At 38.0% G+C, this 24213-nt stretch overlaps 1 protein-coding gene across 1 annotated transcript in view; it reads left to right on the forward strand.

The window, feature by feature from the left end:
* The window catches only part of THSD7A (thrombospondin type 1 domain containing 7A), a 301694-nt gene that overhangs the window by 40762 nt on the left and 236719 nt on the right, over positions 1-24213 (forward strand). The window contains exon 2 of the mRNA XM_075557342.1: positions 1315-2146. Within this exon, the coding sequence (XP_075413457.1) occupies positions 1315-2146 (832 nt within the window). The remainder of the gene's footprint in view (positions 1-1314; positions 2147-24213) is intronic.

The raw sequence follows: 24213 nt of genomic DNA on the forward strand, positions 1-24213 counted from the left end.
AGGGTGCTTTTGCTACTCATCAAGATGTAAAGAGGGCTAACCGTTTCACCCAATTCACTTCTAGGTTCTCATCCACAAAAACACATCCATAATGAATTCTTTGTCCCAGTACAGTGGTCTTCGCTTTTCAGCAACACTAGTCTCTTGTCAGAGGAAATACTGTGCACAGTGTCAATATGCATTAAACTAAATAAAATACAGAGTGTCTTCTTGCAGCAGCAGCGAGAGGAGTTAATCTATGCTGAGCCCAACCCTACAAACTGGCCCTTGTGTCTCTTGCACAACTGGTTGAACATGGCTGTAGGTCCATCAAGTGATGCCTCAGACTCCAGGGCCACAGTTTGAAAATCATGCGATTACATGATCCTTAAATTTCTCTTCGATTTTCAAGTAATTTCTCAACTTCATAGATTACGATTTGCTTCTTAAAGGATTTGAAATATCACCAAGTCTACTTTTGGAAAAGAAATAAAGCAAGCGTAAGAAGATTTCTATCTGTGCTAGGAAGGATTTTAAAGTAGAAAACCCCATTTCATACTAAAGTCACGGACTAGGGCATACCAGCTCTATAATCCCAAATAGTACAGATTGGAGAAGTGAAAAAATTGATACAATGTCAACTATTCCTTGACTATCCAGAAAGTTTTTTAATTAAACCTCCCTCACCCACCTCTATTTTCTTCTTAGGGAATGAAAAGTTATTTGGTTAATTTAACGGTTAAACAAACAAACAAATGCTTCAAGGGCTTTTTCTAGCTTTGGTTTTCCAAAGGTAAATACTTTGCATTCTGTGAGCACACACAGTGTACGTCTATTAGACCTGCGCCGTCATAAGGGTATAACACTAAAAATGAGGTGATAAAGAAGAGCACATTCTACAATACAGTTAATTGTCCAGGAAGGAAAGAGTCTGCAGGAGACAGAGCTTTACACACGGGGCTCTTTCCTTTGGCAGTCACTGAAATGGATTTGGTGGGTTTCAGACAGGAGTAATGGGTCTTCACAGTGTCTTTTATGAGCAAGGCTCCTCTAACTGCCTAAAATAAAGGGAATGAATAAAAGCAAACTTTTAGTAATCCCCAGAGGGCCAAAAGTGAAATTATCCCAGCAAGTGCCTTATATAGACTCTGTGACACAGTTCCCTTTTTGGGAAAACACTTTGTCCTGATCATTACTTTGCCACCACCATGTACAGAGACCTACTTTATTGCACCTTAGGGACGTTAATGTATTAGATCTTGGAACATCCTTTGGAATGTGAAGTGACTTGCGGTTTCTCCTAGGAGCGTTGCTAACTCTTGTCCTGTTTTGTAGGTCCATGGGGTCGATGCATGGGAGATGAATGTGGTCCAGGAGGGATTCAGACCAGGGCTGTGTGGTGCGCCCACGTGGAAGGATGGACTACGTTGCACACCAACTGTAAGCAGGTAGAGAGACCGACTAACCAGCAGCATTGCTTCCGAATTTGTGACTGGCACAAAGAGTTGTACGACTGGAGGCTGGGCCCCTGGAACCAATGTCAACCTGTGATTTCAAAGACCCTGGAGAAACCCACGGAATGTGTGAAGGGGGAGGAAGGCATTCAGGTGCGAGAGATAGCGTGCATCGAGAAAGACAGAAACATGCCCGCGGAGGACATCATTTGCGAGTACTTCGAGCCCAAGCCTCTTCTGGAGCAGGCTTGCCTTATCCCTTGCCAGCAAGATTGCATCGTGTCTGAGTTCTCTGCCTGGTCCGAGTGCTCCCAGACTTGTGGCAGCGGCCTCCAGCACAGGACGCGGCACGTGGTGGCCCCGCCTCAGTTTGGAGGCTCGGGTTGTCCAAACCTGACGGAGTTCCAGCTGTGTCAGACTGGTCCGTGTGAAGAGGAGGAGAGCATGTACAGCCTACATGTGGGTCCTTGGAGCGTGTGTTCAGTGGCCCACTCGAGGCAAGTGAGACAAGCCCGGAGACGTGGGAAAAATAAAGATCGGGAGAAGGACCGAGGAAAGGGGGTAAAAGACCCAGAGGCCCGCGAACTTATTAAGAGAAAGAGAACCAGAAACCGGCAGAACAGACAAGAGAACAAATACTGGGACATCCAGATTGGATATCAGACCAGGGAGGTTGTGTGTACTAACAAGACCGGGAAAGCTGCTGACTTGAGGTAATGGTTTACTGGCTCACCGCTTTCACTACATGTACTGTCTTTCAAGGTCATCAGTGGGGACGAGGCCTTAATGTGTTCCACTGAAGTCCTGGTGTGCTACATGCACACATTAGGATGAATCACCTTCCTAAGTACCTTTGGTGCTTTAGACCTTACATGCTTCCGTTGATATTACGGAGTTACTTCTATTTTATTCTGGTTTAGTCATGACACTGCTGTCTCCACACGAGCTGTCCTCAGTTGAATTTCAGGCGCAGTGACTCCGGTTGTGCCTGGTGACACTGTAGTCCGTAGGGTTTTCCATGGCTTATTTGGAGGGAGTCAGCACCACGCCTTCGAGCACATTATGGGTGGACTTATATCGCCGCCTTTCAGTTACCAGGTTAGCAGCTAGTGAACTCTTTCGCCATTCAGAAACCCCCTGGCATCCTAATACTTGAGTCAATTTAACAAGCCCTGTTGGTTTAGTGATTACGTATTGGGCTGCGACCCTAATGGTCTGCGGTTTGAAACCACCAACTCTCCAGGAGAAAGACTGGCCTTTCTACTCCAGTAAATAGTTACAGTCTTGGAAACACAGGGAGGTCCCTAAGAGTCAGCTTTGATTAGAGGGCAGCGAGAGTTCAAATTTACTATGAGCAATTCTCCACTCCTTTAAAGTTAAGAATGTTGCTTCCTTCTGTATAATGAAAAATGTGTACTTATTAACTAGATTCTTAGGATTTTGAATTCAGATTCTTATATTTAGTAAAATAGAGTAAGACATTCTTGTAGTCTCTCCAAGTTTATAACTTTTTTAGAATGACCCGATAAACAAAATCTGTTCTAAACAACTGCCTAGGGAGCTATAGCTGAGAATAATGTTAGTTCACATTTTATAAAATAGAAGAACTCTCCCCAGAGAAGAAAAGAGAAACCTGCCACATGAAATAAGTTAAATAGAGGGTATTTAATTGTGAGTAGCCTAGTTTAGAAAATAGGCCATTAATTGACTACATGTTCTAGACAGAAGTTATCCTTGGGTAAATAATGACCATATTTTAAATATGAAAGACTTTCTCAAGCATGATTTAATTGTTGTGAAAATAATATTCATTAAGGATTAGCCAAGGGATAGGATGTCCTCTGAAAATGTTCAGTTTTGCTCTTGGATAATCCAGACCATCTGAGAGTGGCTTATATTGGGATGATTTGCATAATTGACTTTTCTGAAATATTTATCCAGTTATGATTAGTGCTGAACTGAGAGGAATTATGGAAACATCACTCAGAATTCAATGTTGTATTGTTTGTTTAAATGACATTGAGAATGTCATCTACCACCTTTTGCTGACAACATATAAGATCCATTGCACTGTGGTCACAGCTCAGGTGTCTTGGGTAAGCGGTTGCATTGCTTTTTTTATGGGCCCTGGAAACATTTTGACCCCTGGAAACAATCCTATTTTCTTGGTCAGCTGTGGGAACCCTGCATATAACCATGAGGCATGCATTTTGTTCTTTATTATTAACACCACCTCACTTCATCTCTTCTCTCATCCTCAGTTCTCCTTCTCTGATTCTTATCTAGTAATATTGTTATTTATTTGGAAGCTTATTTCAAACTTTTTGGAGCAGGGCATAGATTAAGTATATAAATGGACAAACAAGCAAACGTAGGCCAAACACTTGATTCATCTGTTTAAGACAATAACTTTTCCCAGTATAGCTTGTTTCACTATTTTTAGCATATTTGCTACCCTTACCCTTGGTGCTCATGCAGTGGTGTTCTATTTTAATTGAGAAATATTTCAGATTTTTCTCTATTGGTTTTTTGTTTTGTTTTGCCAATGGAGTTTCTGACTTAGCTAATGACTTGTTTCTTCCTCTGCTTCCCTTCTCTTAGTTACTTACAAGATGCTGTATTGTGTGTGTGTGTGTGTGTGTGTGTGTGTGCGCATTTAATCTTTAGTTCTGGGCTATGCATGCTTTTCAATTCCATTCCGTTTTTGTTCTTTTCTCATTATTCTTGTTTCAGTGGTTTTCTGAGCTCCTCTGCGGAAGTACTCTATTACACTTACGTTAGTCACTTGGATCCCACTGAGCAATTGAATGAGCCGCCAAGGCAACGCGAGTTGTCTCCTGCTGTCATTGGCTTAACATGCTGCATATATTTAATTTAATGTTGACTACTCAATTAAAACTATAATTAGGATGGTAGCTACTACTGCATACACAGTAATATTCTTTATCTAGTCTAAATTAGAAATATATTTAATAAACTGCAGATCATTTGTTAGGTGTTACATTCCATTTAAATAACATATCTAATTGTTTTGGTAGCATGGCACTGACATCTGTATTCTCACTTAGTGCGGGTGTGGATTAGACTTGATGTTCATTAATTAAAGTGCGGTTTATATTTCTCTTATCTGAGTTCTTGTACATGTTTAAGAAAGTTAAAATCCTAGGGAAGAAGGGTCAAAGTTCAGGTACAGTGGCTACATTTGGTACAAGCATTGCACCATGATGTCAAGGAAGCAAAATGAGGAGTAAATGAGTCCCATTAGCACAACACAGGGCTACAGGTTATTTACATTTAAAATGCTTCATCTTCTATCAAACTCAGAAATGCTTTTATTACATAAGAGGATGAAAATTATTTGATATAGTTAGACAATCCTATTTCAATACCTAAATAAATTTGGTACAATATACCCATTTGTCTTGGGGAAGTAATTCATAGGCAAGTAGTAATAATAATTTTCATAGAACTACTGTTAAAATTTCCAAGTTAAAGATGCATTACAAGCTGCACTGAAGCATTGGCTAAAAATATGGTTCCAGCAATTCACAGCCTACACATTTGAGTGTATCAGCAAATTAATGAAGTGCTCACTCGTTTGTGCCAAAATATTTAGGAGAAGCTCCCTGGTCCGTGGACTCCAATATGTCCGTATCCACAGCCATTAAAAGGAAAGGTGATCCAACTGAAGATAGACATGATGCATTATGGTGTTTCAAATAAAACTTTTTAACACTTTGAAGAGATATTTTTCAATTATTGACTCTTCTACCAAGGGTACTGATTCTGGACTCAGGTAAAATGAAATATTTTAAAACTTCAATAATTGGTTTCTGAAGTTGTCCTTATGTTGTAATGGTCCAGTAGTGAATATTTTTTTCTTTATGTTGAGGTATAGTCCATATAAAAGATTGTAATGGTGAAGATCAAGTTCTCTTCTTTCAATAAGATTGTCAATGAGTCTCCTTCCAAGCCTGATACCACAGCCATCTTCAACCCGCTTCTTGGATTATTTGCTCGGTGTACAGACGGAATAAAGATGGTAAAAGCATACAACCCCGATGCCCACCTTTCCTCATTTTAAGCCATGCAATAGCCCCTTGTTCGGTTTCAACAACAACCTCTTGATCTATGTAAGCGTTCTGCAAGAACACAATGAAGTGTGCTGGGATTCCCATTCTTCACAATGCTATCTGTGATCCACAAAGTCGAATGCCAGTGAAACACAGGTAAATGTCGTTCTAGCCTTCTCTGCTTTAGGCCAAGATCCATCTAATATGAACAATGATGTCTCCTGTTCCATGTTCTCTTCTGAATTCACCTTGAACTTTTGGTAGTCTTCTGTAAATGCATTTTTTAAAGTATCTTCAGAACAATTTTACTACACATCCCAATCTGTGATGTGTCAGAATGGACTACGTGACAGCGAGTTTGCTTTGAGTGTGGGTGAGCTCCATGATATTGAGCAACAGATATTTACCTTTGTGCTTCAACAATATTGGTTCATGATCATATGCTACCCTTCCAAGTGGTTCAACAGCTATAAATTATTTTTGATACAGTGACTTTCTTTATTCAATATTTTGACACTTCTATGTTTTTAATACCTTGCCCACAAAACCTTCAATATTGTCACTTTAAGCTTGAATTTTGTATTCAATTCAAAAATATCTAAAAATATTGAGTGTTCTTCCTTTTTCTTTTTTTTTAAAATCACTTTATTGGGGGCTCGTACAGCTCACTGCAACCCATACATACATCCAATATATCAAGCACTTTTGTACATTTGTTTACCTCATAATTCTCAAAACATTTGCTTTTTACTTGAGCCCTTGGAATCAGCTCCTCATTTTCCCCTCCCTTCTGTTCACCTCTCTCCCCTGAACCCTTGATAATTTATAAATTATTATTTTCTAATATCTTACACCGTCCGATGTTGCTCTGCACCCACTTCTCCGCGGTCTGTCCCCCAGAGAAGAGGTGATATGTAGATCCTTGTAATCGGTTCCTCCTTTCTACCCCACCTTCCCTCCACCCTCCCGGTATCACCACTCTTACCACGAGTTCTGAGGGTTCATCTGTCCTGGATTCCCTGTGTTTCCAGTTCCTATCTGTACCAGTGTACATTCTCTGATCCAGCCGGGTCTAAGGTAGAATTGGGATTATGATAGTGGTGGGGAGGAAGCATTCAAGAACTAGAGGGAAATTATATGTTTCATCGTTGCTTCACTTTTTATATCGTTTTGCTTTTCTAACTCCAGAGTTTTATACATTTCAGTACAACACGTTAGTTTGTCTTCTGGGACTGCCCTTTGAAATATTTTGTTCAGCTCTTTTATTTCCTCACTGCTTGCTTTTACATTAGCTATTCCACATTTAAGAGCAAGTTTTCAAATCTCTTCTGACGTTCATTTGAGGATTTTTATCCTTTCCTATCTTTTTAATGACTTTTTCCTTTCTTCTGTATCATGATTTTTATGTCATCTTACAATTCATCTGGTTATTGGTCATTAATGTTCAAAGGGTCAAATATATGTATATATGTTTGTACATATATATTTAATATGCTCTCTAAATTCAGATGCCATATACTTAATATCTTATGTTTCTCCTACAAATTAATAAATCAGATGATGGGGGAGGGGAGATAGAAATATTCTATTTACAATAATTTTAAGAATATGTAAATAAATCTCCCTCAAATCAAACCCATGTAATGCCTGCTCATAATGACCCTGTGTGCGCAGCGATGCTATCAACCCACGTGGAGCCTCCTATGTCTGCCTCCGAATGACTAGTTGCTAGAAACCATCGACCCTTCAGCCACCAGTCAAATGCTTACCCAGCAGCACTACTAGAGCTTCTTAAATAGCTAAAATCTAACTATATAAAATTTGCAAATAACAGCACTTAAAACAAAGTCTTAATGATTTAAAATTCACATATAATACACTTCCATAGTTAAGCTACTTCTAAAAAGAGTTGTGTATACATCATCACAATCAGTTCTAAGGCTCCCTCCCTCCTCCCATATTCATTATTTGCCCCTCAGTTCCCCTCAGCCGCCCACCCCTGATCCCTGATAAGCTATTACTTCAGTTGTTGTTGCTGTACATCCCCTCTTTCTGTGCTTTATAAACTGAGAAACAAAGCAGAAACAAAAAAAACACAAAGAGAGGAAGAAACGTTACTGGCAATATTGAGATAAGCTAGAGAGATCATTTTGGTTTTCAAAAGTGAGAAACCTTTAAACCCAGGGCATATTCAGGATGGGACAAGGGGCGGTCAACTGACCAGGTATCATATCATGGTTCCATCCACTGTAATCAAGTTCATAATGATTTCTGTCTGATATGAAAGATGCCCACATCCCTTGACTGTGACCAGAGAGGATCCGCCAGAGGGAGGCTTGATTCAAATAGGCGCTCTGCAGATGGACGTTGTGCTCCCACTCTCCTCCATCGCCTTCTACAAATTGAACCTTCACTGTGTAAGCTCTGATACATTTCCCTTCATTAAATTTGTATTCTATTAACACCAACCTTGGCGTAGAAAAGTAGAGGTGTACCTGCCTATAACATTTAATAAAATATACTAATTGCACATGTATTAACTTAGCATACAATTTAAAGAGCAACATATAAAATAGTCCAGAATATACTAAAAAAGAGAGGAGAGACTAACTGTACCAGCTAATTTGTGCATTTCATGACATTGCTACTGTTTGTGTAGCTGAAACGTTGTAGTTTTGCACCCACCAGCTTGGCAGGAGGGACTGTGGCAGTCTGCTTCTGTAGAGGACAGCCTTGGGAACCCTAGGATTTGCAAAGCCTTGAAAAGCCTGTGTCTTGTGGGGGTCTCTGTAGAGCTGCTTGATGGCAGGTGTGTTTGAATTGTTGTGTGTTTTTTTTCTCTCTCTTGCTCTTTGTGTGTGTGTGTGTGTGTGTGCGTGTGTGTGTGTGTGTGACACCAATAGGCGAATGAAGCATGACAGGGTGTATAGCAGACCATTTCCAAACCATAAAATACATTGTTTATCCTGAGAAGATATTTCCAATTATAAGGAGGAGGAGCAATTCAGTGAATTTATTTGGGGGGGGGGAAATTTATTTGAATTTGAATGAAGATTTTTAAAAAGAACTGATTCATTACATTATAACAGGGAATGCATTGATTCAAGACTGTCAAATATGCAACATTAATACACAAAATATTCAGTTTGTCAGTTTTTTACTATTGTCATGAATACGAAATACATATATTTAGATAGTGAATAAATGATGATTAAGTGTATATGAACATCTCAGACATCTCTTATTATAGCATAATGTGTCATTGAAAAATAGCCTCAATCTCACCAAGAAAGGATAATTGTTGGGATTTGTTTAATCCTGGTTAACCATGCTTAAATTATGGTTTTTCAGTATATGGGAGTGCATGCGGTTATTACCAAATGTGGCTTTGGGTTAAATATGGAATGAAGACAATTTACTGCACTCCGTTGTCTTGAAATCATCCAGAACCACCAATAAAGGAAATAAACAGTTCTATCTCTGGTTATAAAGGAGAGGGAAGTGGCCATAGATCATTCTTAATCTAAATGTTGAAGGAAACCAGGACCTGAAGTATAAAAGAGATTTTCATAATTAGTGGTACAATCCTGAGAGGGCCATCCAGTCATCTTTTTATTAAATTATAACATGCTAGGGTATATGGGCAGGCCACAAGGGATGTGGGAAGGCCCTTTAAATTACTTCCTTACTTCCAAATTTCAAGATAAGTGTAACTGGAAAAAGAAATTAAGCTGAAATGTGACTTCTCTGGTCCCCTCTCTAAGGGAAACTAAGTTAAAAGGGAGAAACTTATTAAGATTGAATAGAATGGCTTCCTGGAGTTTCTGAGACTATAAATCTCTACAGGAGTAGAATGCCCTGTCTTTCTCCTGCAGAGCAGCTGAGGGTTCAAACTGCTGACCTTGTGGTTAGCAGCTTAACTTGTAACCCCCTCCCACACCAGGACTCCTTACGAACCTAAGAAGGGTGTTTAGAAAGGAGGGAGTCATCTCCCAATTGCAACGAGGTTTTGCTGTGAATCGGTCTCTGGAAGCTTTAGCTGGTTCAGCGCACCTTCCCTTTGAATCCATAGACCCATGTCGGTCTATCAAAGGCATGCCACGGTTCAGAAGGAATATGGAATGTGCTATAGTAGGTAATACAGGAAACACTCAGGGGGACATGCTGCCTGGTGTTGAAACTAGCCTCCATCTGAGCTGGCTTTGCTCTGTCATCTTGCCTAACAAAGGCAATTAATTATCATTTTAAACCCAACAGGAGCATCGCCAAGAATATGGGAAATGTACCCAAGCAAAATTCCTGAAATAACAAGGCAAAATTAGAATTAAAAACAGATTTCTGATGGTTAGCTGGAAGCCAGTTTCTAGAAATTTCACAGAGCAAACACTTCAGCTGTGTGTCCATCCAGCTGATAAATAACTGGGTTTAGAGGCAGAGCCCCTCAAAGCGCTAGTGAACCTCTTCTCATCCCATCCACCCTCTTTCTACCTGACTCTGCCTTAGAAGACTAGCTGCTGCCACAAGCTTCTGCTTCAAGATTGTTCTCTAGGACAGTAATTGGCTTCAAAGTAAGCCCCTGGTTAGCAGTCCTCTGAAAGCTGGGTGAATCAACAATAGGAAACCTACCTTATTCATTGAAGCTTCTGTGATGTTGAACATCCAGACTTTCTGGGACTCAGTTTGCCTTTGTGACCCAGTGCTTCTATTCCAGAAATAGCACAGTGGAAAGCTTTACCAGACTTAAATATATTCAATTAGACTGGATTTAGCAGTCCTAATTCCAGGCAGCTGTTTAGGGGAAGCCTTTCCTCTCTGCTGGCTCTGGAGAAAGAAGTGCTCTTGTCATCAGCTTCCTCCCCGAGTCTGACTTTCTCTGCACAGCGAGCTTACATTCAAACTGCTCCATTTCCACCTCTTCATTCTTGTGCGAGTTGGTCCCTCTGATTTATGATTTAGTCCCTTCTGTATCTTAAAAGAGGTTGACGCAAACTATCATCTAATCCTGTAGAGTGCTTCCTGCTTCTTTGACATCAGATCACAAAATGGAGGCTAGGGACACATTCCTGACAATCATGAGCCAGCTCAAACTGCTCCATTTCCACCTCTTCATTCTTGTGCGAGTTGGTCCCTCTGATTTATGATTTAGTCCCTTCTGTATCTTAAAAGAGGTTGACGCAAACTATCATCTAATCCTGTAGAGTGCTTCCTGCTTCTTTGACATCAGATCACAAAATGGAGGCTAGGGACACATTCCTGACAATCATGAGCCAGCCAACGCCACAGTCTGAGGGGACCCAACTCAATCCATCACGCATATTCGTGGCGAGGGTTATGAGAGATAGGGGAAGAAGGAAGCAGGAACACTTTGAAAAGCCTTCTAAATTTTGTGATTCCAATTCATCCTGGACAACAATCATACCTAAATGAAGGATATAAAATCACTTATATATGTATATGTATATTTTGAGGGAAAGTTACTTAATTTTAAGCATGTTCTACAAATTAGTTCATACCAAATAAGCAGGAGTGATTTATATACAGTGCATATAAAATAATACCGCTTTCGCAGTCCTGAAAGTAAGTGCAATTGAAAGGGAATATTTTTTATTCAGCTGCTGTGCTGCATGGTTCCCTCCCTGCAGCAGGACTTGGTGAATCAGTGAAATTGCAAATGGGATTCTAACCCCACCAAAAAGAAGAGAGTAAATTGCCCACTATTTAAAGTAACACTAACTTCTTTTAGGTTATTGAGAATCCATTTATAAAATTACTACTTCCCAGTGCATACATAGCAGGCTTTTAGCTTAAAACTTTTTCCTATAATTTCCAAAGGTGTGATTTGACTGCCAGATAGGAAATCATTCTTGTAAGTTTGCCTCAGCTGCCTTTTAGAGGCAGCTGATTAAAGAAAGTCAATATATCTAGATCCTGTCATAGATGGACGTGGCTGAAGAGAAATTTGGTTTCAAGCTGCAGACCTTGCTGAGCAGTGTGTTCTGATTTCCCTTAGAAGTCCACACTCAGACATTCCTGTCTTGCTCTGAGCACGCGTTGAAGTCAGGTTTCCGGACACACCTCTCTGTGGGATAGGACTGATGGGAGTCAGCAGCAGTGCATCAGCGTGTGCAAAGAGGGTATAATTTTATATTGGTCGATGAGTAAAAAATGGCTTAATTTCACCAACAAAATCCACAGAATGTGGCTAGATACTTGGATTATGCTTATGTTTAGTTCAGACTCTGGTGGGAGTTTCTTCCTTAATCCCTCTGTTATCCATGGCACTGCACTAATCCTTGACAAGTTTTCCTACCTTCTCAACCCTGCCAACACTTTTGTTAATTACCTTTTTATTGGCATATAATTCACATTTCATACAATTCAATAGTTTATCGTTATGAAGAAGAGTTATTCTATCATCACCAAAATAAATTTTAGAATGTTTTCTTCTTTTTGTAATGTTGCTAGCTGCCTATTTCCCTGCTGCCTACTCTGCCATGTCTACTCTGGTAATTATTAGTTCAGTTACTGTATTGGTAGATTTACCTATCTTGGATTTTATACGCAGAAAGACACACCAAACAAAATCAAGAAAAAAATCAAACCAATGACAATGACAAATAAAGCTGAGAAAGGCCTCAATAGAAAAGAAAGCAGAACAACTTTAAAAGGGTTTGTCAAAAGGGAGCTTGAGGAAGTTGTTACGTTCCAAAGGGACATCAAATTATACAGCGCTATATTTTAACCTAACTTGTTCTGCCATAAGTGATTATACAGTGCTCTCTGATGGGAAGGAAGCTCTTCACATCCCTGCACTACCATCGGGGTGGAATCACTGGAGCATGAATCCACATGGGGACCCCGCATGTAGATTTTGCCCTTCTGCAGTCATCCATAGCTCTCTGTAAACGGGTGTTCAGAATTTGGATTTTATTCTTTATAATCCTTGGATCACACAGACTGGTGGGTCTCTTCTATGTGGCCTTAATTAACAACTGCTTATTTGAATACAAGCCTTTAAGACTCCAGACACAAATCTTTCTGAGAGCCAGACCCTGTCTGATTTCTTCACCACACTCAGCTATAACGCCCGCATCTTAGTGTTCTCTCCGTGAAGGGGAGGACAGAGCAGGGCCATGTCGTAGGAACTAATTGTTCCTAAATTAAGACTATGATTAAGGTGAGCCCAAAGTCTATTCATTTGGGAAAGAAATCAAGAAAACAATGCCTTTTACAATAACAGCAAAATTAATGAAATACTTAGAAATTTACCAATCCATGGACATAAACTCCACTCATCTGCCAGTTTTTCATACTACGGTGACTTGCTTGTTTCTGTGATTCTGGAAGCCATACCACTGTAATTTGAAATACAAATAGGGTCACCCTTTGTAAACAAGTTTCACTGGGGCTTCCAGACTAAGAACAGACTTCCAGGAAGAAAGAGGCAGTCCACATCTGAGGCATTAGCCAAATGAATCCTTGAGAACAGCAGTCCAACATTGCGTTAAATATGCCAGAATATGAGCGCCTCTGATAGGAAGACACTCAAAATATGATGGAGGTAATTACCTCCTCCATGCAGACTTTGTCTTAATTGTCAGCAAAGAGAAAAGCCTTCAGGACCTTCATTTGCTAATAGCTCACGACTCAAAGGATAAGAAGTTACCAAAAATGTCCATCAGTAGTCGGGATGCAGAATGTAGGAACTATGAATCTAGGAATATTGGAACTCATTAAAAATGAAATAGCACAAGAAGCAATACTCTAGGCATTCCTGTCCTAATAGGAATTGGTTATTTCACGGAGCTTCCTATGCAAGGAATTGCAAAGCCAAGAGGAATGCTGGTTCATTACTCAACAGAAAGCATATTCCAGAATCTACTGAGATGTACAGTACTATATGTGATTAATGAAATGTACAAAGGCCTAGTTAGACAGGGAAAAAGAACGTGCTCAGCATATTGCAAGCTGAAAGAACTGAACAAAATATTCAAGTCTCAAGTTGCATTATTGAAGAACTCTGTGGGCAATTAGTGATTGATGCTGGATAGATAAAAAGAAGCTGGAAAGGATTCATAGTCACTGTACCTCAAGTAATTCATCAATGCCTAACCATTTCCAGAAGTAGCACATGTTCAATAACAGATGGTATTGAAGAAGGAGGATGTCCAAGCTGCACTGAAGCTATTAATGAAAACACAAGGTTTGAAGGATTGACTAAATACTAATTGAAATAATTTAAAATCTGAAGCAGTGATATAAAGTTTCACCAATCTATGCTAAAGAAGGAGAGAGGCAGCTACCTGACCAACCAACTGGAAGAGATCCATATTTGTATGGATTGTGAAAATCATACAAAAATATGATTAATGTCACATGAAAGTATATTTCTGCTGAAGGTAATTCATAAACAGTTAATGTAGTACATCCCAGGAATTCAAACCAGATTCAGAAGAGGATGTGTAAGGAATGGATATTTCAGATCTCAGATGGATCCTGGCTGGAAGCAGACACTAATAGAAAGATGTATACTGGTATTTCATTCACTATGCAAATGCATTCAATTGTGTGGGATACAAATCATGAATAACTGGGAAGAATGGGAATTCCACAATACATCATTGTTTTCATGTGGAACCTGTACTTAGACCAGGAAACAACTTTTATATCTAACACTGGGATAGTGAATTGTTTAAAACCTGGATGGTGTGCCTCAGGATTTCATCATTTCACCATACTTTTTAAAACTCTCGGCTAAGCAAATAATTTGAGAGGCTAGACTATGTGTAAACAAACAAAACATCAGAACAAGAGGAAATCTCATCGACAACTTTTCCTATGCAGATGACACAACTTTGCTTCCTGGAAGCCAAGAGAACGTGAAGCACTTATTGATGTAATATCAAATACTTCAGCCTTCAATATGTATTAAATCTTAATATAAAGAAAACATGCATCTTCACAAGTGGAGTGAAAAGCAATATCATGATAAACAGCAAAAGATTGAAATTGTCATATGTTTTATTTCACTTTGTGTTAGGCCGGTTGACTAGGAAACAAATTCAGTGACACTCATATATATGTAAGAGAGAGCTTTATATCAAGAGGTAATTATTCTTCAATAAAACATTCCAGCACAGTCCAACTCAAGCCCATAAGCCTAATCCTAGTCCATAAATCCCTCTGCAGACTCACAAAGCCACATGCAATGATGCAAAATGCAGGAAGATCATAGGCCGGTGAGTGCAGAGTATAGATCCAATGGTGGTGGACGCATCTCCAGGGCTCCTGCAGGTCTCTTGTGGTGTCAACAGGAAGGGGAAGGTGGAACGAGAGGTGGAGGTTTCCAGGACCCTCCTTATGAGGAAGTCACGCCCACAAGGAGGCACCATCAGACTGTGACCTGATTGACAGGCTAGTCTCCACCCCTACACTTCAAATTGACAGGAAATTATGTAACTGCCACACACTTGTATCTATAGTTAATGTTCATGGAAGTAAAATGGTGTATGGCTTTTGACAAATCTGCTGCAAAAGACCTCTTTAAAGTCTGAGCAAGCAAAGGTAGCACTTTGAGGACAAGGCATCCCTGTCCTAAGCCATCGTATTTTCAGTGGTCACATATGCATGAGAAAGACGGACACTAAATGAAGACTGAGGACGAAAGGATGCATCTGAATTACGCTGTTGAAAGCACCATAGACTGAAAGAATAACCAACCAATTTGTCTTGGAGGAAGTACAAAGAGAAATTTCCCCAGAAGAATAGATGGCAAGGCTTCATCTAAGCTCCTTTGGGCATCAAGAATGATCAGTCCTGGTAACGGACATTCTGAGGAGAGCAGAGAGGCACTGGAAAAAGCAGATGACCCTCGTGGAGATGGATTGACACAGTGACTGCAACAATTGGCTCAAACCTGACCATTGGGAGGATGGAGCAAGGCTGGGCAATGTTTCTTTCTGGGAAACAAAGCATAGATTCATCAGGAGTTGGGTCTAACTCAACAGCACCTAACAAAACTTAAATAGACATAAAAGACTTACGAGTGCTATAAAACACGGCAAGAAGAACTAAAATAGACGTACAAAATGGGAAGTCATCCTGTGATCATTGATTATAAGATTTACCATAACGAAAATGTCAGTCTTATGTAAATATCTCAATAGAAATCCCAACAACACTTTAAAGAAATCAAATTTATTGAGTAATTTCATATAGAAGGTAATATAACTTCAACAATCAAAAGCAATGCAAAGAAAAAGGACACATTTCCCCAATATCAAAATACGTTATTCAGTCACTGTAATAAAAACAGCCTAGAATTGGTTCAACAATAGGACTAAAGTCCAGTGGAATGGAATTGAAAACCCAGCCATTTATGGACAGCTGATTTTCAACAGTGGGTCACATTCAGTTCAATAGAGAAGAAAGATTCTTTGTAATCACTGGTGATGGAAAAACTTGCCATCCATGAGCAGAAATGTGAAACAGGATCTATATCTCAAACCATACACAAAATTAACTGAAAATGGGTCAAAAACCAAGATGTTAAAATCTAAAACTATAAATTTCTAGACCACATAGAAAGAAAACTAGAGTGCCTAACCTATTTGAAAAATCAGATAAACATTACAACAAATAAAGCAAGAGAAGGAGGACAAAATAGATAAATGAAGCCTCTTTAAAATTAAGTCCCCTTGAATCCAGGGTGGATGATACCTTCAGGACCAGGGGTGTGAGGGGTGATACTGGGAGAGTAGAGGGCGAGTGGGTTGGAAAGGGGGAACCGATTACAAGGATCTACATGTGACCTCCTTCCTGGGGGACAGACAACAGAGAAGGGTGTAAAGGGAGACGCCGGATAGAGCAAGATATGACAAAATAATAATCTATAAATTATCAATGGCTCATGAGGGAGGGGACAGCGGGGAGGGAGGGGAAAAAAAGAGGACCTGATGTAAAGGACCTGGATAGCAAATGCTTTGAAAATGATCAGGGCAAAGAATGTACAGATGTGCTTTATACAATTGATGTATGTATATGTATGGATTGTGATAAGAGTTGTATGAGCCCCTAATAAAATGTTTAAAAAATAAAATTAAGTCCCCTCTCATCAAATAAGTGTAGTACTAATGAAAATATATTAGCCTCTACATTGGGGAAAAATTCGTAATTTATCCTCTAAGAATGTATCACTGAAACCGGGCTTCTGAGACTATGAATCTCTACTGGAGCAGACAGAGCTTGCTCCTTGAGACCAGCTCATGGGTCTGAACTGCGGCTCCCTGGCTGGTTAGCTGTGAGAAGCTTACCCCACAGTTCCGCCAGTGATCCTTATGATGAGAAAATCTGGAATTTTATATCAATATTTCTGCATCGAGATGTTTTATTTTGAAGTTAGATATTTTATTTTGAGCTAACTTTTTTTTAACAACTTGATTACACATGTAAACCATCTGAAGAACAGAGTGTGAATCTTCACAAAGAAGAGTAGATTTTTCCCCTTAAATTCAGTAATATAATAATTGGTCTTAGGTTGGATTGTTCATAGTTACACAGCCAAGCACTTTTTAGAAATAAAGTCATTAATTGTTGAGGGATTGCTTTGTTTTAGAAAAGTAAGCTTTCATTCTTTCATAGTTTTGAAAAATATTATGAACAAGTTTCACAATCCTCAGTCTAATTGCTTTCCATTCATATACTTCTTTATAGCTAGTAGAGCTCATTACTGGCATTCTGGGCTCTGTGTAAACACAAATATGCAGGCACATCTGTTTATTGAAGACACAGACGCAGATCACCTCCAGCCTAAGAGACATAGCCAAACACCTTGGAACATTGTTTGTCTGGGTTTGGATGTTTAGCACTGCAGTTAGTTTACAGAACAACTCGGTCCATGGGTAGAATAACATTATCTTTGCTGTTGGAAGTGGTTAAGATAATTGAAGAATGGATTCGGGGTTGGGGATAACCATGAATTACATTGTCAATGCCATTACCTACCCCCACTCTACATAAAATTTAAATAAGATCCATTCTGACTCTCTCCCTTTTCTTTGAGGGTTATCACAGCTCCCATTTGGTCATTCTAAATTTAGTCATGAGCCTGGGACAGGGGGAGAGCAAGCTTCCTGTCAGAGCTGGCAAGTCCCCAGTAGCACAACTGCTGGCTAGGGCAGTGGCCTTTCATCTCCTTGGCCTCCATTGGGATCTTGCCCATTGTTTTCCTTTATTTTCTGGCATTCTCCCAGCTTTGGGTAATGCTTTGTTTCCTTCTGACTGAAATATAACAAAAAGGGTGTTAAAGGGGAGGAAACAGGCACTTTTAACAACAACAACAACATGGGGTTAGAGGTTTAACTTCTCATTAATTCAGTACTTGAATAACCTAATGAAAAATAACCTTGTTTTCTTAGATTCTGTTAACGTAGTAGCAATTTCATGTATTTTGTCTCATCTGCTTGTTAAAAATATTACCCATATCTTGAGCTATATCTTACGCCATTACTTACATCTCACTTTACTATGTTCTTTATTTTTTTAATCATCTTTCATTTTATAGCAAGTAGGGTTTTACATTCAAAGTGTCGCTGACAGATTATTTCACATGAAGTACAAACGTGCTTTCATTAATATTGCTGCTGTTATTGTCAGATGTCATCTAGTGGGTTCCGATTCATACTGACCCTATGTACCACAGAGGAAACACTGCCCGATTCTGCACTTTCCTTGCAATTATTGTTATGTTTGAAACATTGTTGCAGCCACTATACAAACCCATCCTCTGAGAAGCTTCCTCTTTTTCCCTGGCCCTCTTCTTCAGCAAGCATGATGGACTTCAAGACTACTCTCTCCTGATGGTGTGGGTTGACATCTTAGCTTCTCAGGAGCATTCTTTATTAGAGATTTCAGAAAGGACGTGATCATGGAAAATATATATGAGTAGTATTTATAAGTATATCAATTGAATTTCAAATGAACCAAACAACTGTTTTGATTAATATAAGAAGCCATTGTACTATGAACATTCTGGAAGTTGGCACAATCATGTACAGTGTACTGTGCTGGAAAAAAACAAAGCAAATATTTAAAAAAGAGAAATCAGTTAAGACCACCAAAAGTTGAGGTAAAACTATCTTTCCTTTTAAGGTTTACAAACCAATAAATTTAAAGCTTCAAATGGCTACTTAGAAACACAAGCCAAGCCGCAATTATATAGATAAGTTCCTGGAAAACCTGTATTATGTTTAAATTCCATTTTCCCACAAAATTTAAAACCCCTTTTAACATGCACATATGTGAATATACCAATATATTCCTATTGCTATATAAGAGTAGAGACATAGTAAAATGGACATATATTCTAAACCAATAACAATAACTATGAATTTATTTGGAATGATTTCAGTATTATGAAATTTGAATATATTTTGGATATCACATAGTATTTCAAGAAATTTAACAAAAATTTAGCTTCTCTGTGAGATTATAATTTGTCTAAACTCACATATAATGAAATAAATTAGAAATTTCTGAACAACTGTGCCATAGAACCACAGTTAAAGCTTTTAGTGAAAAATTGTTCCTGCCTTTCATATATTTAAAATCTATAAGTATTTGTAGGTCCGTGAGAAAAAAGAACATCTCTAAGTTTACTTTATATTATTCTACCTTCATGCTGGTCTAGATATTTTTATCATTATGGTTATTATAATGTATAGTATAGTTGATAAAAATAAATTCTCAATGAAAGAATAAAGTGAATAAAGTAATCAGTAGAAAGACTGTATAATGGCAAGAGTAATTTTGTCAGGCTTGAGATTTGACTCTGAATTTTCTGAAAAAGGGGCAAGAGGAAGGAAAGGGTGAGCATTCCAAGAAAGGTGTGATTAAAAAATAAATTCTGAAAGTAGTGATGAGCATGCAATCTGAAAAGGGCAATGGAGATCCTGATATATTTGAATTAAGCAGGTGGTAGAGAGCGGTCACTATCTTTAGAAGGAGAGCCTTATGGCCTTGATAGTACAGCAAAGAGATTTTGGCTTTCTTCTCGTCAGGAGGGATAAAATTAGATTCATGAGTAGAAGTAGCATGCAGGATGTATTGGGAGGTCTAACATCTGCAATTTGGGCAGCCAGTGGTAGGGCCAGGGGCATAACCTAGATATAGGATGAAGGAGGCATGGATCATACTGTTGTCAATGAAAATCTTGATGTCAAATGAACAACATGAGAACAACTGAGAGAAAATTAAATATTAAAAATTTTCATTGATTTTTTACCTCACCTTATGTCCAGCCCTAGGTGACTGACGTATTAGGGAATCTCAAGTACTCTCCCACAAAAGGCTATTCATTACATTAATTTTTATATTTACTCAACAGGTATGATAATAATTTAGTTTATGTATTATTCAATTATGCTTTCTTTTGAAAAATTAATTTTAACAATGCATACTTTGAGAAAGTTGAGCTACCTTCTAGGTTAAATAGTTCATGGATGAACCTAGCAATAATGTAGGTAAATGCACAGTGCTACAGGATCAAGTTTGAATTGATACAAAGACACAAATCACATTTTTCCCCTTTAAATGTACCCCCCCCACTGCAGAAATACTTAAAGTTTGACACTTTGACTGCATTTCCTTTCAAAACAAGTATATGTCTAAAGCCTTTCTAAGTGGTTCCCATGATAGGCCATTTGGGAGACTTTCGATACTTGGTCAAATTTAATTAAATTTCATATATTTTATTCCCCTGTGTTTGCTGGATTTTAACCTCACAAAAATTCATATTATATACTTGTGATCATGATGTGGCTCTTCTCTGTGTTAATGGAAAGGACTTTACATTTTAGCAAAACTTGTAGTTTAATAGGGAAAGAGTTTAAGGAGGTGATTACTTGGTGATCCTATTTATTTATCTATCTATCTATTTATTTATTTATTTTTCCTTGGTGATCCTTTAAAGACAGTTTCTTTGGGGAATCTGGGAAGAATAGGTAGTGTCTGCCTCTGTGAGGAGCATAGAAACTAAGCTGGACAGCACAAAAGAAAAATAGTTTATGCAACCACATTAATAGATAGAATGCTACACTCAGACACAGAAGGCCTGGGTTAACACCAGACATTAAGAGTATCTCCTACACCTAAAATGAGAATAACAAGGATTGCCCATATGTCAAGATTATTGTTTAACTGGAGAATACATGCATGTGGAATTTCTGTATAAATTAAATGTTACTGAGAAAATATGAACTTATATTAATCATGAAGAGTGCTTTTAAAATGTTAAGATGGTAAACATCATTGAAAACAAAGAAAGAAAAGAGTATAATTCTTACCTTTGTGGATTCTTTAAATCTCTTTGAACAGAACCAGATTGTATTGTTGTGCCAAAAAAGAAACCAGTGAGAGGGAACAGTGTTCCTGCTCCTATTTGAGTGACTGACATGTAGCCGAGAGGAATGACTGAGAAGCAAAGCATGAGGAAACAGGATAGTGGGCACAAAGGAAGGAGTAGAGGAAAGAATGAAAAATAAAATTATATGTAGGCATAAATATAGATGTGTATATCTTTACATACATAAGTACATAATAATAGGTGTGTATAAGTAAATACATTAAGGAAGTAGATGGACTTTGGACTTCTACTTAAATCTTGTCTCAGTACAAGAATGGTTTGTTCGAATAATGTGGCCTTGTATGATACTAAGCTTGACATGATCACTGTAGACAAAATGGGTGCATAAGCAAATGTGGTGAAGAGCGCTGATAGTGCCCAGCTATTGAAAGATATAATACCAAGGGTCTTAAAAGCTTGCTAGAAAATGTTAAAACAGCAACCAGATTGACATGAAGGGGTGTAGACAAAGTGGAGACCTGAAACCCATCTGTAGGATAATTGGACGGTCCCTCACGAAAGGGCCACGTGGAAGGGATGATATATTCAGGGTGAAGTATAACATGATGAAACACATAAATATCCTCTAGTTCTTTAATATGTCACCCTTACTATTAAGGTCTTAGTTTTACCTCATTAATCTTGTGGGACCTGTGTATGTTCAGTTCTATAATTAAGACCATTCGATGCATGAAATCCATGATGGATAAACCCTTCAGGAATAGTAATGGGAATAATGATTCCCTGAGAATATGGGAAGAGAGGAGGTGCAGGGGGGCCATTAGCAATGACTGTATAACCCCACTCAAGGGGAACGAATAACACAATTGTAGGTGCATTGATACATTGAATGGTGTTAGATATGGCAAATATATATAATATATATTATATATATAATAAAGGTTCCTGGGTAGTAGGGTGAGGAAGTGAGGAGATAAAGGGGAGCTGATATCAAATAGTTTAAGAGGAAAGAAAATGTTATGAAATTGATGGTGGCAGCAATTGCAGAATTATGCTTGATCTAATCAGATTATGGATTATTATAATATCTTCAAGAGCTCCCAATAAAATGATTTTAAAAATAAAGAAATCAATGAAATTATAATGCATATGTGATTTAATAAGTTAAAAGGACCATACATTTAATTCTGTGTACCTTTAATATGTTAGTGTAAGACCAGTTTTAAATTTGCAAATATTATACATTTGGCTAAGCTCACAGAATCTAAAATTTTGTATATTAGTATATTGTATATTTTGTATATTAGTCAGGAACACTGCTATAAATGCTAAAATCATTCAAATATTCTTAATAGAACATTATCTTAGTAAACACAAATAAAATTCTCTTTACACAAGAGTCTCACTGTATGCTGAGGATATTTAAAATTAATTTTTAATTATATATGATAGTCAATAAATACAATACATATAAGTGGTAGGCAAAGTATTTGAATATTTCATTCTCCAAATTGAATATTTATTCTTCAAATAAATCAGAGATTTCCCTAGAGAAAAAAATTATGGCATCACATATTTTAATTTCAAAACCATTAGTGACAGCAATTCTTAAAATCAGTAAATTTTCTACATTATGTACACTGCATTGAAATATATCTATATACATGTATGTATATTGTGTATATATATAAAATCGTGTTGGGTTTTTTGGTTTGTTTGTTCTGTGAGTTCCATGTGTTTGTGTCTAAAATAACCCCAACATAGAGTCAGAACTTGGAGACTTATTTCAGAACTATGTCTCATTTTTTATAGAATGAGACATATAAATAAAAAACACTATAAAACATAAATTTAAAAACCATATAAATAAAAATAAATCAAGTCTTTTTAATTACAAAATTTGAAAGAGAACAATTTAAAAGTCTTGAAACTTGTGGAAGAGATTATTAAAATATTTTAAAAATCTAAATCAAATTCAGTGCCATCAACTAGATTCCAATTGTCATCCAAAGTACCAGATAAAACATATGTTAACAGAAAGGAAGGGAAGGGTAGAAAGGAACTAAAAGAAAAATATGGGAGAAGCAGAAATTCATTGGAATTGTTTTAATTGAATTTGCTCTGATTTGCAGAGTACCATGTTGAGCAAAAACACAAAATAAATTATGCCATGTAATGTTAATTTTGACAACTGTAAATCAGGCGAGGAGACACTGTGAAATCACAATGAATGATGCATGCCCTAGACAGTGTATCTTAGAATTGCAAATTTGATTTCTGAAACTATTTGCATTTGATCAGCCATAGCTGAGTGTTGTGAAATAAATCAATACGAAAGAAAACATTCCCTCATGTCGTATGTGGAGTTTCTCAGCAAGCTGATAATGTGTTTTTCCAAGGTTTCGCTCTTACCTTCCACCTCCACTACAATCTGTATGGCTCCAGAGTATTTGGTAAAACCGAGGTACATATCAATTGACATAAAGGCAAGTCTGAAAATTTTCGTTTTAAGAGCATACTTTTAACATTTTAATTGAAATATAACTCACTTATCAGTAGGTCAAAGTGAGCACTTAAAGCATATTATTATTTTATAAGGTTGTACAACCATGACCACTGTCTCATTGCAGAAGATTTTATCATCAGAGAGATATCCCACAGCTATTTATAGGGACAGCAGTTCCATTTTTCAATTAGAATAATGTTTTCCATTTTCATCAATGTAGCATGGGTACACTTCATTCCATTTTATGCTGAATAGTATTCATTATATGGGTATATCACATTTATTCCTTCATAAGTTGGTGAACATATTTTCACTTCTTTCCATATTTTCACTACTACTAACTATTATTTACAATCAAATTATTGTGTCAAACGTAGGTTTTCATTTTTATTGCGTACACGCCTAGCAGTAGAACTGGTAGGTTTATATGGTGATTATATTAGCTTTTGGAAGAACTGACAAAATGTTTTGCTGAGTGGCACCACTGTTTAACAATGTGAGAGCAGTGATGAATGAGGTACACTCACCCTGCATCCTTGTCAACACTTGTTATCATCTGCTTTGTTTGTCTACTCTTACCTGCCTTGTTGTGTTCGGTGTCTTCCAGTCTCAGTGGCTCCGTGGGCAACAGACCTGAACTGGCCTGCGTCCTCCTCACAATTGTTAGGTCAGAACCCGTGTGGTAGCCACTGGGTCAGCCCGTCTGGTTGAGGGCCTTCCTCTTTTTGACTGTTCACCTACTTTATCAGGCATGACGTCCCTCTCCAGGTCTAGCTGCTCCTGACAGTAGATCCAAAGTATGCAGAGCAGTCTTGCCATCTTTGCATTTAAGGAACATCC

This window comes from Tenrec ecaudatus, chromosome 9, assembly GCF_050624435.1.
Source record: "Tenrec ecaudatus isolate mTenEca1 chromosome 9, mTenEca1.hap1, whole genome shotgun sequence".
Taxonomy (NCBI): domain Eukaryota; kingdom Metazoa; phylum Chordata; class Mammalia; order Afrosoricida; family Tenrecidae; genus Tenrec; species Tenrec ecaudatus.